The 18,404-nt window shown below is 37.7% G+C and overlaps 1 protein-coding gene across 1 annotated transcript in view; it reads right to left on the bottom strand.

The window, feature by feature from the left end:
- HAO1 (hydroxyacid oxidase (glycolate oxidase) 1) overlaps nt 1–18,404 on the bottom strand; it is a 92,979-nt gene that overhangs the window by 7,294 nt on the left and 67,281 nt on the right. The window contains 1 exon segment of the mRNA XM_006870400.1: nt 7,995–8,206. Coding sequence (XP_006870462.1) covers nt 7,995–8,206 — 212 coding nt within the window.

Here is an 18,404-nt window from a genome sequence, read left to right as displayed (position 1 = left end):
TATTTCCCTCCCTGTCTTTATATTTTGCAAAGTGACATTTCATATCTTCCTATCACCATAAGAAGAAAGTGAAGCAAGCCTTGTGACTTGCTTTTATCAATAAAAGACAAGAAATTGCCAGTGGGCCAATTCTGAATCTACCTCTAAACAGTCCTTGCCTGCTTTTACTTTCTCTTTAGAAGACCTGCCACCTAAAGATAAAGAGCCCAGCTCACTTGCTGGAACCTGTAAAATGATGTAGAGCCATCCCTGCTGAGGTCATCCTATAACATTCCTAGTAAACCCAACCTTAACCACGGACACATATGAACAGCCCCAGCCAAGACCAGAAAACCCTCTTAATAGCTGCCAGCCCAAATTGACAATCAGCATCATTGTAAAATGATTAAATGATTCTGTTGATGTTGAAAATAGACCCAGCAAAACATACACCAATTTAACAGTTCATATGTCTGATCTCCTCGAAATTTAAAGTAAAAGTTTCTACTTAAAACCAAATGGCCACCACTTGTCTGTCAGTTCGTAGTACTGTTGTGGCTTGTGAGTTTTTGAGATTCTGAGGGCTATGCCACCGGTATTTTAACTATCAGCAGTGTCACCCATGGTAGACAGGTTTCAGATGAGCTTCCAGACAAAGACAGACTAGGAAGAAAGAGTGACAAACTACTTGTGAATATTTAGTCACTGACAACCTTATGAATAGCAGAGGAACACTATCAGATATAGTGCCGAAAAAGAGCCCCTCAGGTTGGAAGGCACTCAAAATGTGACTGGGGAATAGCTGCCTCCTCAAAGTAGAGTTGACCAGGATGATGTGAATGGAGTAAAGTCTGTGGAAGAAAAGCCATCAGGACCTTCATTTGCTGATGGGGCACAACTCAAAATGAAGAGAAACAGCTGTAAACAACCATTGAAAATCGGAACATAGAATATACAAAGCATGGATCTGGGAAAATTGGAAGTTGTCAAAAATGAAATCGAACGCATAAACTTTGATATCTTAGGCATTAGTGAGCTGAAATGGACTGGTATTGGCCATTTGAATCTGACAACCACATGGTTTACTATGCCAGGAATGACAAATTGAAGAGGAATGGTGTTGCATTCATCATCAAAAAGAACACATCCAGATCAATCATGAGGTACAACACTGTCTGTGACAGGATAATATCCATGTGCCTACAGGGAAGACCAGTTAATACCACTGTTATTCAAACTTATGCACCAACCACTAAAGCCAGTGAGGATGAGACAGAAGAATTCTACCAACTTCTTCAATCAAGATGTATTGATCATTACTGGTGATTGGAATGCAAAGGTTGGGAACAAACAGGAAAGATCAGTAGTTGGAAAATATGGCCTTGGTGATAGAAATCATGCTGGAGATCACATGATAGAATTCTGCAAAATCAATGATTTGTTCATTTCAAATACCTTCTTTAGACAGCAAAGGAGATGACAATACACATGGACCTCACCAGATGGAATACACAGAAATCAAAGTGACTACATCTGCAGAAAGAGACAATGGAAAAGCCCCATATCATCAGTGAAAACAAGGCCAGGGGCAGACTGTGGAATAGACCATCAATTACTCATATGCAAATTCAAATTGAAGCTGAAGAGAATGAACATGAGTCCACGAGAGCCAAAATATAACCTTGAATTTATCCCACCTGAATTTAGAGATCATCTGAAGAACAGATTTGATACATTAAAGACTAAAGACCGAGGACCAGAAGAGTTGTGGGATGACATCAGAACATCATACAGGAAGAAAGCAAAAAGTCATTGAAAAGAAAAAGAAAAAAAGTCATTGAGAAGACAAGAAAGAAGTAAAAGGTCAAAATGGATGTCAGGAGAGACACTGAAACTTGCTCTACAGCATAGAGATGCTAAAGCAAATGGAAGAAATGAGGAGGTCCAAGAGCTGAACAGAAAATTTCAAAGATCAGCTCAAGAAGATAAAGCCAAATATTACAACAAAATGTGCAAAGATCTGGAATCAGAAAACCATGTATATGAAGTAACTAGAAAAGGCAACAGAAGAGAGACCAAAGTTCATTAGTGGTTACCAGGGACTAAAGGCATGGGGAATTGGGAGTTAACTATTAAATGGCATTGAATTTTTGTTTGGGGTGATGAAAATCTTTTATCACTGGAAATTGATAGTGCTGATACTCATCCAACATAGTAAATGTAATCAATGTCATTGGATTACACACTTAAACTAGTTATAATGACAATCTAATTTTTTATATATATACCTAATACATATAGAGTCCTGGTGTGGGACTGGAGGATAAGCACTAGAATGCAAGGTCAATTTGAACCACAAGGTCAGTGGTTCTAACCCACCAGCCACTCCTTGGAAATGCTATACAGGGTCACTGGTATGGCATTGAAGGATAATGCACTAAACCACAAGGTTGGCATGAACCACAGGTGAGCAGTTCAAACCCACCAGCCACTCTTTGGAAACCCTATACAGGATCACTATGAATCAGAATTGACTTAACAGCACTTAACAACCATATATACTCACATACACACAGAACTTTAAATGGAGTTCTGGTGTGGTGCTATGGGTCAATGTGCTGGACTGCAAAATTGCTTTGAACCACAAGGCATTGGTTCAAGCTCACCAGCTTCTCCTTGGAAACCCTATGCAGGGTCACTATAGGTCAGAACTGACTGGAAGGCACTTAACAGCAACAGAAACACACATAAATATGGGGCCCTGATATGGTGCTGTAAGAAAAGCACTGTACTATGTAAGATAACATCAAGGTTGATGGTTCAAACCCACCAGCCATTCCTCAGAAACCCTATACAGAAGCATTTTCCCCTACAAAGGAGTCTCTGTGGATCAAGAAACATAGATAATATGTAGTCGAATCACTTTCTGTTTGCAACCAGCACAACACTTCTAGAAGGCTCAGTCTGACTAAGTCTCACCATTTAAAGGAGATAAGACAAGGATTTGAACTCAAAACTGAAAACTCCTATTTCAGTGCTCTTTCTATGACATCATTCTCTTTCAGTGACTCATAATTTAAGAGACATTGAAGGACAGGGAGTCCTTTCATACATCTACTGAAATATTTTACCACAGCCACCCCAAGTCTTTTTCACTCACCTCAAAACCCACACACTAAGGGAATACACCCTTCACCAGAAGCCTAATTATTTCTCACATTTATCTCATCACCATGAGCCTTAAATTTGCTCCAATGCATGAGGTAAAACTCAAGCAAGCATCTACTGCTCTCATACACAAGCCATGAAAAGGAGAGAGTTATTGTTTTTAAACAGCTTCAGAGACCACAACTCAAAAAGCCCTTTTAGATAAGTTTCCATATCCCCACAGCCAGAGGGAAATAAACCACAGCATTTACACATTTTTTTTTTCCTTTTAAAATCTAGTTAGATTTGATTTCAGTAGATTTAGGTTTATTTTTAGAAAACAAACTTCATTTGACCCACACACTAAGTCTGTGTCTTCATACACAAGTGAGGCATAAATCTGAGTGGTGACCAATTTCTCCCTGCCCAAGGGGGGCTTCACTCTCTCCTTCTATATTCCTGCAGGCAACATTTAACATTTACCTTAAAAGGCAAGTCTCCTCAAGAAAAATAAAGCCGAAACGAAAAGAGCTAAAATCTTCCTGCTATATGATTTTAAATTCTTAACTGTAAAATTCTAGAGAATTCAACAGCTCGGTTCATTTCTGCCATTAATGCTTTAGGAAATGCTGAGAGCACAAATATTTGCACCCATGCAACCATTTAGTCTGACAAAACCCACACAACTGCTTTATGTCATTAGTCTCAGATACATGGTGATAATGACAGGAAAGGGTTTGTGTCAAGTTGGCTGGACCAGGATTCTCAGTGGCTTAGCAGTTAAGATGTAGTTATCTCCTCCATGATGAGCTCAAACAGAATACAACCAACCCCATGATATGATTGATATGATATGATATGATATGATATGATATGATATGATATGATATGATATGATATGATATGATAATCCCTCATCTGATATAATTATCCTATGTGGTAAATCCTTCTTAACTTCTATAATGTTAATGGAGACTTTCAACTTGCTCTCCAGCATAAAGATGCTAAGGCATATGGAAGAAATGAGAGGAAAAAACTGAACAGAAAATTTCAAAAGGGTAGCTCAAGAGACAAAGTCAAATATTATAATGAAATGTGCAATGACCTGGAGTTAGAAAACCAATAGCAAAGAACTCTGTCAGTATTTCTCAAGCTAAAAGAACTTAAGAAAAAATTCTAGCCTCAACTTAAAATATTGGAGGATTCTATAGGCAAAATATTGAATGATGCAGAAAGCATCAAAATAAGAAGGAATACAAAGTCACCATACTAAAAAGAAATGGTCAATGGTCAACCATTTCAAGAAGTAACATATGATCAAGAGCCAACAGTACTGAAGGAAGAAGTACAAGGTGCACTGCAGACACTAGCAAAGAACAAGGCTCTAGGAATGGATGGAATACTAATTGAAATCTTTCAACAAATTGATGCAACACTGGAGGCACTCACTCATCTATGCAAAAAAATTTAGAAGACAGGTACCTGGCCAAGTGATTTGCAGAGATCCATATTTGTGCCCATTCCAAAGATGGGTGATGCAATGAAATGTGAAATCATCAGACAATGTCATTAATGTCACATGCAAGTAAAATTTTACTAAAGATAATGCAAAAATTAACTACATTCATAAATTGACTTTCAGAAGTTCAAGCCAGATTCAGAAGAAGACATGGAAAGAGGGATATCAGTGACATCAGATGGATCTTGGCTAAAAGCAAATAATTCCAGAAAAATGTTTGCCTATGCTTTATTGACTACACAAAGGCTTTCGACTTTGTGGATCATGACAAGCTATGGATAATACTGAGGAGAATGAGTACTCTGGAACTCTTAATTGTGCTCATAGACCAAGAAGCAGTTCTTTAAACAGAACAAAGGGACATTGAGTGCTTTAAAATTAGGAAAGGTGTGCTCCAGGGTTGTATCCTTTCATTATATTTATTTGATCTGTATGTTGAGCAAGTAAACTAAAATGTTGGATTATATGAAGAAGTGGCATCAGGATTGGAAGAAGACTCATGTGATATGCAGATGACACACCTTGCTTGCTGAAAGTGAAGTGGCTTTAAAATAAAATCCTTTCTTAGGAAGATCAAAGACTACAATCTTTGATATAGGTTACACCTCAGTGTAAAGAAAACAAACATCTTTACCACTTCACAGATAAACAACATTATGATAAATGGAGGAAATATTGAAGTTGTCAAAGACTTCATTTTGCTTGGATCTATACTCAATACTTATGGAAGCAGCAGTCAAGAAATTAAATGACATATTGCATTAGGCAAATCTGCTGCACAAGATCAAAGCTGTCCATTTTAGGAATAAAGTATATCTAACCCAAGCTATTGTATTTTCAATGGCCTCATATGCATGTGAAAATTGGACAATGAATAAGGAAGGCCTTAGAAGAATTGATGCATTTGAGTTATGGTATTGGAGGTTATTTTTAAAGTTCCCTTGGCTTGCCCAAGGACCAACCAATTTTTTTTTGGAGGAGTTCGTTTCGGAATATGCGATAGATGCCACAATGGTCAGATTTTGTCTCTCATATTTCAGACATATTTTCAGGAGCAACCAGTCCCTGGAGAAAGGCATCGTTTGTAGGTAATGTGGGGGGTCAGAGAAAAAGAGGAAGGCCCCCAACAAGATGGATTGGCACCGTGGCAATAGCAATAAACTGAAGCATAACAACAATTGTGAGAACGGCATAGGACTGGGCAGTGTTTCATACCGTTTTGTATAGGATTGGTATGTGTCAGAACCAACTTGATGCCACCTAACAACAACATGATATTAATGAGGTCATATACAATCTACGGGATTAGGTTTATCTCAAGTCCATCTCTTTTGAGGTAGAAAAGGAAAAGACAAGTGAGCTAAGCTAAAAGGAACCTACTATCACCAAAACAGAAGAACCAAAAGTGGAGTACGAGAGTTACACTGAAACTTCTAGATCCAGAGCAAAATTGATGTCAAGATACTTGGGTGCCTCCAAATAATGTTGGGTCTTTGGAGCACTGGCTCTGAAGAAAGAAGATAAGGACCTTTCTTTAGAGCCAGTGTTCTGAATTCAAACTTCTACCTCCTAAACTATGAGAGAATAGATTTCTATCTGTTAAAGCCATCCACTCATGGTAGTTCTATTTTCGCAGCACTAGATAACTAAGACAGTGATCTATGCACAATGGATTGAAAACATACCTAGTCCTGTGCCATCTGCATTATGGATTGTGGATCAGATCTTTGTAATTCATTGTTTACACTGGCTGATTTTCTGAAGTAAACTGCCAGACCTTTTTTACTAGTCTGTCTTAAACTGGAAGCTCTACTGAAACCTGTTTAGCATCACAGCAAAACATCAGTAGACAGATGGGTGCTAACTGGCCATGAAGACCATTGGCCAGGGATTGAATAAGGGTCTACAATATGAAAGGCAAGAATTCTACTACAGAAAAACCACTGCATCAATTGCTTGTTGTTGTTAAGTGCCATTGAGTTTGTCCTGACCCATAGCAACCCTGTATAGGGTATCCCAGGAGCAGTTGGTGGGTTTGAACTGCTGACATTGTGGTTCACAGTCCAATGCTGATCCTGCATCGCCACACCAGGAGTCCCAATTACTTTATGTTGTTATTGTTGTTGTTAAGTGCCATCGAGTCGATTCCAACCCATAGCGACCCTGTTTCCAAGGAGCAGCTGGTGAGCTTAAACCGTCAACCTTGCAGTTCAAACAGCTTTGCAGTCTGGCGCATTAACCCACAGTGCCACACCAAGACTCCTTTATGGACTTGGCTAAATCAATCTGCTAGTTCAATGAATGAATAATCCACAACTGCTTGGCCGAATTACTGATTCTACTTTGCTTTCAGTTGTTTGAATAAATTTCACAGGCTATCCCAATTAAAGCCATTCATCATATCGCTATGACTCAACAGTTCTGATAAATGGAGAAAAATGCTTATGGTTATCCAGTTCAGAGAGAGATAATAGTGGGGAGAGTCCACCTACTTTTTAAAATAAATATAATTTTTTTTCAGTAAGTTTTAATATATGACGACTTTGTCAATGATAAACAATGGCGATGGTGGTTATGTGCCATGGAATCGGTTCCAACTCATAGAGACCCTGCACAGGGTTTCCGATGCTGTAAATCTTTACGGAAGCAGAAAGCCTCATCTTTCTCCCGCAGAACAGCTGGTAGTTTCAAACTGCTGACCTTGAGGGTGGCAAATCAATTCATAACCACTATGCTATAAAATGTGAAAACGTTTACAGGCATCAAAGAAATAACCTAATTGATGTTTAAAACTTTAAATGATGAGAATGCTAAGTTTAGAAGCAGAAAAACCTCATGCAATACAGTTCTACTCTGTAACAAGAGTCAGGACCAACTCAATGGCAACTAAAATTAACATCGTATGAATGCAAGAATAATGCATTCTCACAAATACATAAGTATATAATAGGGACTTTTTCAAATTAATGATCTAACTTAACTATTGTGTGCCATTAAAAAGGAGTCCTATTGCACAGTGGGTTGTGTGTGCATTGAGCTTCTAACAAAAAGATGGATGGTTCAAATCTACCAGTGTTCTGTGGTAGACAGAGGAGGTTGACTCTTCTCACAAAGATTTGGTCTTGGAAACCCTATTCTGTCCTAATGAGTCACTAAGAATCAGAATTGACTCAACGGCAGTGGGTTTTGGGTACCATTAAACTTAAAATCTGAGCCCTCATATATTCACGTATATTTTGCCTTGAGGGATCACACACAAATCTACACACAGAGAGGCAAATATACAGATAGTCCAAATTGTTGGAAATGGTAAGTTCAAAAAGAAATGCCATCATTTGCTGAGACTCACGGTGGCCAGCACTCCATCAAGCTGTCGAGCCCCATGATTTGATACCAAGATCCCATCCACACCATGTTTAACTGCCTGCTTGGCATCGTCACCTGGAAAGAACAAGATTAATCATGTAGAAGCAACAACTCAGCATAACTGAGGCTTAGAAGTCTCAGCATCCCAGTCAAAATGAGGCTGAATATCCCATGTATACACATATCCCTTAGTACCTCCCACATGGAAATGTACCCAATAGTAGATCTAGATTACAGGGATGGGCAACATTTTTTCTGCCAAAATTTATAACATTTTTCGTGGGCCATACAAAACTATCAACTTAAAAATTAGCTGCTAGGCAAACATGATGACATGGAGAAATAGAGCAGCTGAGGACTCTAAACTCATGAAAAGAGAAAGGCTGTGTGCTGGCAGCCAGGAGGCAGGATTGCAGAATGTGCCTTTGGGTTGTTTAAATGATTATATATTCCTTAGTGTTTCTGTGTACATCAAAACAAACAAACAAACGCAAAAAAAACAGAGGGAATAGAATCAAATACTGTTGAATGGTGATGCATGGAAGGGTTGTAATCATTGCAATGATATGAAATACAATAGGATGGGTGTAAAATTGATGTTCCCACGTAAACTATCACAATGCACAATAAGAGCTTTTAAAAAAATAAGTCTGCTATATTTGGTCAAACTTTTAATTAAGTCATCCCTAATGTGATGGTTGGTGTCCTGGCATGGCGCTGATGGATAATACTGCACTGCAAGGTCAGTTTGAGCCACAAGGTTGGCAGTTCAAACCCACCAGCCGTTTCTCATAAACCCTACACAGGGTCACTATGAGTCAGGACCGACTCAATGGCACTTAACAACAATAACAACAATGTTGTGGCTAGAACTGAGGTTACTTTGGTGGGGCCAGATCAAATGTCCCCAGCCTGATCTAGAACATTAACGGTAGTTTTCTTTGCTGAATAAATATTAGCATTCATCACAATTAATTATAAAATAAAATTATCAATAGGTAGTAAATTTATACATAGATCAAATCTGTTGATCCTCATTAAGTACTTGCTCCTGATAACAAGCACTTTTTTTTAAATTAATATCATTGGGATTTAGCATTTAGCAAAAAATTTCCTCTATAGTTTGAATAACATTGAAGAATATGTAAGTAATAGCATTTTTAGTATTACAAGAAGTGAACAAACCCATTTCAAAAACATTATTTAATGCATAGTCATAGTTTCAATAATCGTGTTAAGTTATATTGTTCTCTACTTAAATGTATCTAATACTGTGAAACATGTAAAGATTTAACACAGACAGACCTCAGTGGGTTCAGTTTCAGATTACCACAACAAAGCAAATATTGCACTAAAGCAAGTCACACATATTTTTTGGTTTTTCAGTGCATATAAGAATTATATTTATAGTATGCTATATGATAAGCACTGGATTGCCAACCACAAGGTCAGCAATTCAAACCCACCAGCTGCTCCTCAGAAACACTAGGTAGGGTCACTATATGTTGGAACTGACTTGATGGCACTTAACAATAATATAGTCTATTAAATATGAATCACATTATGAAAGACTTTGAAATATTGTGAGAATTACTAAAATGTGGCACATGCTACTAAAAAAAAATGCCAATAGACTTTCTTGATTCAAGGTTGCTATAAACCTTCAATTTGTTTTTTTTTTTTCAAATCCACAATATCTAAAATGTACAATAAAGTGAAACATATTAGAATGAGGTAACCCTGTATTAAAATTACATGCAACATCTCTAATTGTGCTTTAAAATATACTGATTTCTGAAAGTTCAGTGTGTTCTTGAATCAACTTCCTATTTTTAAAAATTGCTTATGTTTTAAACTATGTTTTCCAGCAAGTTCCTAATAACAAACCATTCAAACACTTAAAGGAATATTCAGTAAAACAAGCTGGTCCAAGCTTGTAATGTCCACTGCATTGCATTATTTAATAGAACTCTTCTAACCATAGTCTTTATAACTCCCACCAAATGTTTATCCTGATGAAAGAAGATCAGAACAATGGTATAGGATTGTATGATTCAGTTGTGAATAATTTTTAACAGGATTCATTGTCATTGGTCAATTTAACCATTCTGCTGTGGCTAAAATGAGCAATTTCAGAAGCAGAGGGATAGCATACTACCATCAAGGAAGAAGAGCCAGGAATGGAGCACATCATTTGGACCCCAAGATCTCTGCACATCGAACCTCTTTGATCCAGGAACAGAAAGCTGTGACATTAGAGGAGATGCAGAGGAGTGGCAGAGACTCAAGCAGCACAGGAGCACCATAGCAGGACCAAGAGCCAGAGGAGGAGCCAGAGTGGTGGGCTTCCCAGACTACAGAGAGAAAGCTGATGCCTTAGACACTTGGTTCACTTGCAGAGTGGGGTGCCTCCAGGTGCTTAATTTGAGGTGGCACTGAGGGTTAATGCGCTCAACTACAAAATAGTTTTGAACCACCTGAGCTGCAGATTCAAGCTTACCAGCTGCTTCTTAGAAACCCTATACAGGTCAGTATGGGTTGGAACCAACTCAACGGCACTTGACATCAACAACAAGTTTACCCAGAGCTAGAGCCAAGTGCCTTCATGCTGAGGCTTTTATGATGGAATGGTATGCCCTTTGCATTTATCTGAAGTCCTAAAAGAGTTTTGTAAATCTTTTAGACCAAGGGAGGGACCTTCCTGTGGACAGGGGTGGGATGAGGCTGTCCTGAAAAAGAACTGATCCTGACTATTTCTGATCCTGGTGTCGTGCTGTAGGATAAGCACTTGACTGACAACCACAAGGTTGTTAGTTCAAACCCATTAGCTGCTCCTTGGAAACCCTACGTAGAGTCACTATGAGTCAGAACTGACTCAATGGCACTTAGCAACAATAACTTCCCTAATAAATTCCATAATCGTGAGCATGGTTACTGTTCTGTGTGGTCTTTGCAATGAATTATCAAACCCAGTTGAGAAACAGTGCTGTGGGAGGGACTGTTGGTGTCAGAATTAGTCAGAAGGTTGGCGAATTGAAGCATCTAAATTCAGTCTCATAGGAATTGTCTTTGAGCTGATGGTGATGAGTTTAATCCTCCTCTCCACCTGTGAAGCTGGAAGTCAGACATGACTTCCATAGACTTTATGGGAGGTAAATTTATCACACATTTGTATATCGGTTCTTGAATTTTATACATAGTGAAAGTGAGATTTGAAAAGTTGAGCCAATGGATACAGAATATTATAAATTCCTATAAATTAAAAATTGGAGATCAAGGGCAGACTTGATTAGGAATAAAAAAGATACCCTGTATAATGTATAATTTTGATAAGTTTTAAAAAATATGCTAAAACATTTTTCAAACTGTTCCATAGAATACTACTACTGTTGTTAATATCAAGTACCTCAAGTCAGTTTCAATTCATAGCAAACCTGTATAGGGTTTCTGAGAAGCAACTGATGGGTTTGAACCACTAACCTTGCAGTTAGCAATCCAGTGCTTATCCTATAGTGTCACACCATAGAATACTTTGGTTATGTGCTGTGGAGTCGCTTCCAACTCATAGCAACCCTGTACAGGGTTTCCGAGACTGTAAATCTTTACAGGAGCAGAAAGCCTCATCTTTCTCCTGCAGAACAGCTGGAAGTTGTGAACTGCTGACCTTGCGGTTCGCAGCCCAAATCGTAACCACTATGCTACCAGAGCTCCTTTATAGAATACTAGATTTCATATATTCCCATTTTTTTAAGAAACTGAAACTAGCAAAAATTTTCTTATACAATTATAAGTGTGAAAATGTTAAATCCATGTATATAATAATTATTATTATTATAAGAACACCCACCTTTTAGGAATGCAATCACAAGCCCTAAAGTGTAATAAACTAGTGTGAAAGATCATCTGATAAATGTATTGCCTAGAATTTGATCTGATGTACATATAGACTGAGCCCTGGTGTAGTGTTGTAGTACAAGCAATTTTAAGATCAGGATTTCAAATCAACTAACCACTCTCAGAAACCCTGCATGGAGTCATTTTGAGGCAGAACCAACTCAACAGCACTTAACAACAAGAACAATGTATGGATTATTACCAACTGCCTTGTATATCAACTATTCATTTGCAATCTTTTGTTCTACTACATACTTTATTATAGATTCAACATATCATATACATTCTACATTCTTTATTAAATATAAAATGAATGTTTCTATGAGATGGTCTTTGGCTTTCTAAGTTAATTCAAGCATGTGTTACATCATATGAGCTATCACTGGTAACTTCAGAGGCACTAATGGGAGAAAAGGCTGAATGATGTCTTTTTTTTATCATTTTTTTACCATCCCATTGCTTAATATTATACATTTTAGTATTGTTTCATTGGGACCATACATGTTTTATTATACATATTTCATTTTTTGAACTGTCTAATTACCTCTCCTTTTTTGCTGAGGACTTTAGAATAGTCTCAAGATTTTCCAACGTCTCAAATATTCTATGTAAAGTATTCAAATCACATATTTTCTTAATAGGAGTTCTAGTTGCACCGTAGGATAAACACTAGACTGCTAACCACAAGGTCAGTAGTTCAAATCCACCAGTCAGTCTATGAGAGTAGGCTGAGGCTTTGTGCTCCCATAAAGATTTACAGTCTTGAAAACCCTATACAGGATTGCTATGAGTCAGAACCAACATGTCTGCATTTAACAACAACATTTTCTCCCTGGAGACAAGCCCCTAGAACCTTCCAGCTCTATTCCCCATTTATTCTCAAGGACTAGAGATTTCTCTTTATTTGATCTGGCTTAATTAATGGTTGTTTATATCCTCCTTTGGTTTCTATTCTAATTTTTTGTAGTAATTGCTTTGTAACTTCCTTAAAAAAGAATTTATGATTCGTAAATTAATAGGACACTTGAATATCTGTTCTTGCATTTGAATGATAGTTGGATTGAGGATAGTATTCTAGTCGAAAAAAAATTTTTTTCCTCAGAACCTTGAAGACATTACTCCACTTTCTTTTAATACAAGCTGTTGTTGATAAGAAATAGGTGCAAGTTTGATTCTCCCTTTGTAGGTAAGTTATGTCTACGTTTGCTTTCATTCTTTATATCAAAACCCCAAACTAGCCCCTCTGCCATCGAGTCAATTCTGACTCATGGTGATCCTACAGGTGAGTAGAGCTGCTCCAAAGAGTTTCCAAGCCTACACATCTTTACAGAAGCAGAGAGTCTCATCTTCCTCCCTCAGAGCAGTGGGTGGATTCAAACTGCCAACCTTTCAGTTATCAATTATCAATACTTAACCCACTGCAATGTCAGAGCTTTTTCTTTATATAATATTCTGACAATTTATATGAAATATAATTAATTATGGTTTGTGTTTTCAATCTAAAGGCTCATGTCTTCAATATCTGGAAATTTGTCTTTAATCATTTCCTTTCTGAAACAATTAGTCCAAAAGATTCATGAACCACATGAACTCCAACCTCTATGACCCTGAGATCAGAAGAACTAGATGGTGCCTGGCTACCTCTGCTGACAACTCTGAAAGGAATCACAATAGGAGGTACTGAGAGAAAACTGTGGAACAAAACTCTAAATAATCATAAAAAACAAAGACCAAACTTACTCATATGATAGAGACTGATGGAACCCCAGGACTATGGCCCTTCAGTCCTGGAACTGAACTAACCCCTGTAGCTCAACTTTTAACGAATTGATAGACAGACCTATGAGGTGAACAATAGCATCAGCGATGTATATACATCTTAGAACAACTAACCATAGGAACAGGGACACAGCTCAGAAAGAAGCAAAGGATAGGAATGGAGAAATGGAAATGGTAAACACAGATAGGTAGTGGGCAGAGCCCTGTTATATGGTGGGGATTGCAATCAATGTCATAAAAGAAAATATAAACATAAAATGTATACACACTATGAATTTCTGAATGAAAACCAATTTGCTCTGTAAACTTTCACCCAAATCACAAGAAGAAGTTAAAATAATAATAATTTCCTCCCAGACTCATTCTTTGATTTTTCTGTCTGAAACTCTTATTAGTTGGATATTGAATGTTTTCAAATGTTCTCCATGCTTTTTGTTCATTTAATCTTTCTTTCTATTTGTCATGTTGTTTTACATTTGGGAAAATGTCTTTAGCTCCATGGTTCAATCATTAAATCAATTTATGTTTAATTTCTGAAACTGTGGTTTTAATCTTTGGAAGCTCTTTTTTTGTACTCTAATTTTCTTTTCATGGCATACTCTTTTTATTTAGGACTAGCATAGTTTTAACTTCTCTGATTACCTTTTGGAATTTCTTAAAGTTTTCATTCTTGTTTTATGTTTCCTCTGGGGCCAGCTTTTATATACATTTATCTTGATCTTTTATGTTTTGATGTTCATGGTATGCCTTGTGATGGTAAATTTTCCATTTATATTTAAGGAAAAGAGGTTTTTGGAACTGCCATAGACTTCTTGGGCTGTTTTGTAAATCAGTTCCTATTCTAAGTAGAGAGTCTGTTGTGGAAATCCATGTGGGACAAGGTAGAAAAAGTCAAGTAAGAGGCTATTTGGAATATGAACTCAATCAATGCCGGAATGCAGACAGTATCCTGCCATGTTGTAAATACCAACTAGCACCTAAGGGTTTATTAAACATCCTACATTTCTGTAAAGAGGTTCACTCTACTTCCTGGTAAAGAGGCAACTGAAAACATATCCTTTTTTTCACATGAGGGGAGGAAGAAGGGCAGTATTACTGTCCAGTATAATACACCGGAGTCCTGGTGTGATGCTGCAGGTTAATGCGCTGGACTGCAAAGTTGATTTGAACCCTAAAGTTAGTGGTTCAATCTTATCAGATGCTCCATGGAAACCCTATACAGGGTTGCTATGGGTCAGGACTGACTCAACAGCACATACTAACAACAACAACACAATAGCTTCACAAACAGACCTTCAATCAACTCCCTTTTTTCAGGTTCCTTTTTTCATTGCCCACCTTTGTCAAGTTTGCACACAGTGATTAATTGATCACTTGGACTCAGATGTCAGAATGCTGAATTTGAACCTCTTATCTGCTACTTCTGATGAGGTGCTGTGGATCAGCACTGGACTGTGAACCACAATGTCGGCAGTTCAAACCCACCAGCTGCTCCTGGGAAACCCTACACAGGGTCGTTAAAAGTCCGAACCAACTCAATTGCACTTTACAACAACAACAGTCTGCTACTTCAGAGTCCTGTGTGTGAAGGTGTGGTGTTGTAGGATAAGTATTGGACTACTAACCACCCTTAACAACAACAACAACAACAAACCACAAGGCTGACAACAGTTTAAACACACCAACTGCTCTTCAGAAACCCTGTACAGGGTTGCTATAAGTCAGAACTGACTCGACAGCAGTTCACAACTTTGGGGTCCTCTTGTGGTGTTCTAGGATAAGCAACTGGACTGCTAACCACAAGAACAGCCATTTAAACCCACCAACTGTTCCTCTGAAACCCTGTACAGGGTCACAATGAGTGAACCAACTTGAGGACACTAAATAACAATCTGTTGTTTACTTAATACATAAGTGGCAAGTCACTCTGTGTTTCACTCTCCTAAATTGTAAAGTGGGGATAATAATCCACATAAGATTGTCTTGTTAATTAAATGAGTTGAATGAAAATTTATAAAGTGCCTGACATACGGTAAACACTCAAATTAATCTGAACTACTAATGTTCTTTCCATGTGTGGAGATTATAAACTAAAATGTGGAGGGAGCCAATGGGACTTCTTTGCTGGATGCTTTTGGCAAAAGTTTGAATTCTGTTTAGAACAATAAAGTTTCATGAGTCCTGGTGTGATTCTGTAGGATAATACACTGGATCGCAAGGAGGCAGGTGGGGGCAGTTCAACCTCACCAGCCCCTCCTCAGAAATCCTATACAGACAGGGTTGCTATGAGTTGGAATCAACTTGACAGCACTTAACAACAATGAAGTAAAAGACCCTCCATTTGAAGTAAGTCCTACTTCCATAATAATTTGTTATCTTTCAGCATTTCAAGTAGTTTTCCATGTTCTTCCACACAACGCTGGAAATGATGGGAAAAAATGACAAATGGGTTTCACAGAAACAAAGACAATAAGAGTAATTTGGATCAGATCTAAGTCCCTCTCATTAGCTGTTTACAAAACCTTGGACACAGTTTTCCATTTTATTTTAACCCAGAGAGAAAAGCAATTTTGTCTTCAGGAAATGTTCTGACCCACAAAATGTTTATGAGTTACATGATATTTTCAGTAATTCTAACATTGGTGGTAGTGCTAGTGGTAGTCAAGTTAGTTCCCACTCCTGGTTATCTTTTGCATAACAGAACAAAATGTTGCCTGATTCTTTGCCATGTTTGCATTGTATTTCTGTGGTATCCAATATTTGCTAATTTTACAGTTAATATACTGACTGACAAATACAATAGTCTATCACTCCAATTGCTCGCTACCTTAGTATGTTTTTATTGTTGTTTGCCGTCGAATCAGTTCCAACTCATAGCAGCCCTGTATAGAACTTCTGAGGAGTGGCTGGTGGGTTTGAACTGATGACCTTGTGGTTAGCAGTTCAGTGCTTATCCTACAGCACCACACATATAAAACAGAGCCAAATATTGCCGGATTCTATGCCATCTTTAGTGTGTATTCAATATTTGCTAATTTTCCAGTTAACATACTGATGGACAAATATAATAGTCTATAGGCAATAGCACTGTTTGCCATATTATTCATAAATTATTTCTATATTTAATTTAAAGTATCAAAGTGAAATGCAAGTGTTCAAGATTTACTCTCAGTTCAATGGTACTTTTGACCCAAGACTTTGTGTGCTCATTTAAACAGAGTTTTATAACTAAATCTGATATACAAGGCAGCACTTTTGAATACAATTCAAGAACATTGAGTGAATCTCCTGAGACTGTTTTGAATAAAGCTACATGGGAAAAGAGCTAATTAGAAAACAGTTCCTCAGAAACAAAAGCTACATGTAAGTGAGACAGTCTAGGTTTGGGGTAAAAAACCATAAAAAGCATTATGCCTTTGCTCATAAGACTATCTGTTAGTATGAATTCTTAAGAAGACCAAATCTTGTCTCCAGTTCATTATTCAATAGCAGAATTGAAGAACTACAGCAAGGGACTACAGCTTGCTTTCCACAAACTGACTTGCACAAATTAAAATGCGATGCTTGAAATGGTGGTAAGGAAAGGATATTCTATTCAGATCTTTACAATAGTTCATAATTTCTGTACATTCTGGTGCCAGGAAAAATTACATTCTGGTACAAGGAAAAGTCCATATATGTGACTCTGGATAAAAATTTACAAATTGTTAAGAATTAGATTTCCCAGAACATTCCCCCTACTATCACCCCCCGCCCCATCTACGCTGTGCAAATGTGTTTTTAAATATTTGTTTGTTGAAAATGAAAAACAGTTATAGAAAACTTAGACAATATAGACTGAACAGCCAGAGTGTTCCTTGGAGGCCAGGATGGCCAAACTTCATGTCTCATACTTCAGACATGTTGTCAGGAGGGACCAGTTGCTGGAGAAGGATATCATGTTTGGTAAGGTGGAGGGCCAGAGAAAAATAGGAAGACCCTCAGCGAGATGGATTGGCAATGTGGCAACATCAATGGACTCAAGTGTGGCAACAATCGTGAGGTTGGCCCAGGACCAGGCAGGGTTTCGTTCTACTGTGCATAAAGTCGCTATGAGTCTGCACCAACTCAATGGCACCTAACAACAACAACATAAATTGAACATGTATAAAAAAGGTATTTCCTTTCAAATGTCACATGCCTCATATTACTTTCTATTGCTTTTGAATGATTAGACTTAGAACAAACCATTTTCAGATATGATCCAATTAATATAACAAAGAAACCCCTATTTCCAAACAAGATTACATTCAGAGGTATAGAGGTTTGAATCTCCACACATATTCTTGGCAGATATAATTCAATCTAATTTAGACTTAAATGTTATTCTTCATGAGTATTTGCAAACCAGATATCCTGGACCACCTCTGTTGTTATTGTTAAGTACTGCTGAGGTGGTTCTGACTCATAGGCACACTGTATATATAGGGTTTCTTAGGAGTGGTTGGTGGGTTTGAACTGCCAATATTTCAGTTAGCAGAGCAGTGCTTATCCTACAGGGTCACACCAGCATGAATTAGCTAGTGAAAGCATTAATTTTCTAATTCTACTACTCCTCCCATTCCAACTGCCATTACTCTAGGGCAGCCCAGAATCATTTGTTGCCTGTGCAATAACAGCAGCTTCCTAAATATCTACCCTGACCATAGTTTTGCTACCTCCATCTATTAGGTGTTCAAAA

This window comes from Chrysochloris asiatica, unplaced genomic scaffold (assembly GCF_000296735.1).
Source record: "Chrysochloris asiatica unplaced genomic scaffold, ChrAsi1.0 scaffold00141, whole genome shotgun sequence".
Taxonomy (NCBI): domain Eukaryota; kingdom Metazoa; phylum Chordata; class Mammalia; order Afrosoricida; family Chrysochloridae; genus Chrysochloris; species Chrysochloris asiatica.
This window is presented reverse-complemented; position numbering and strand designations above follow the sequence as displayed.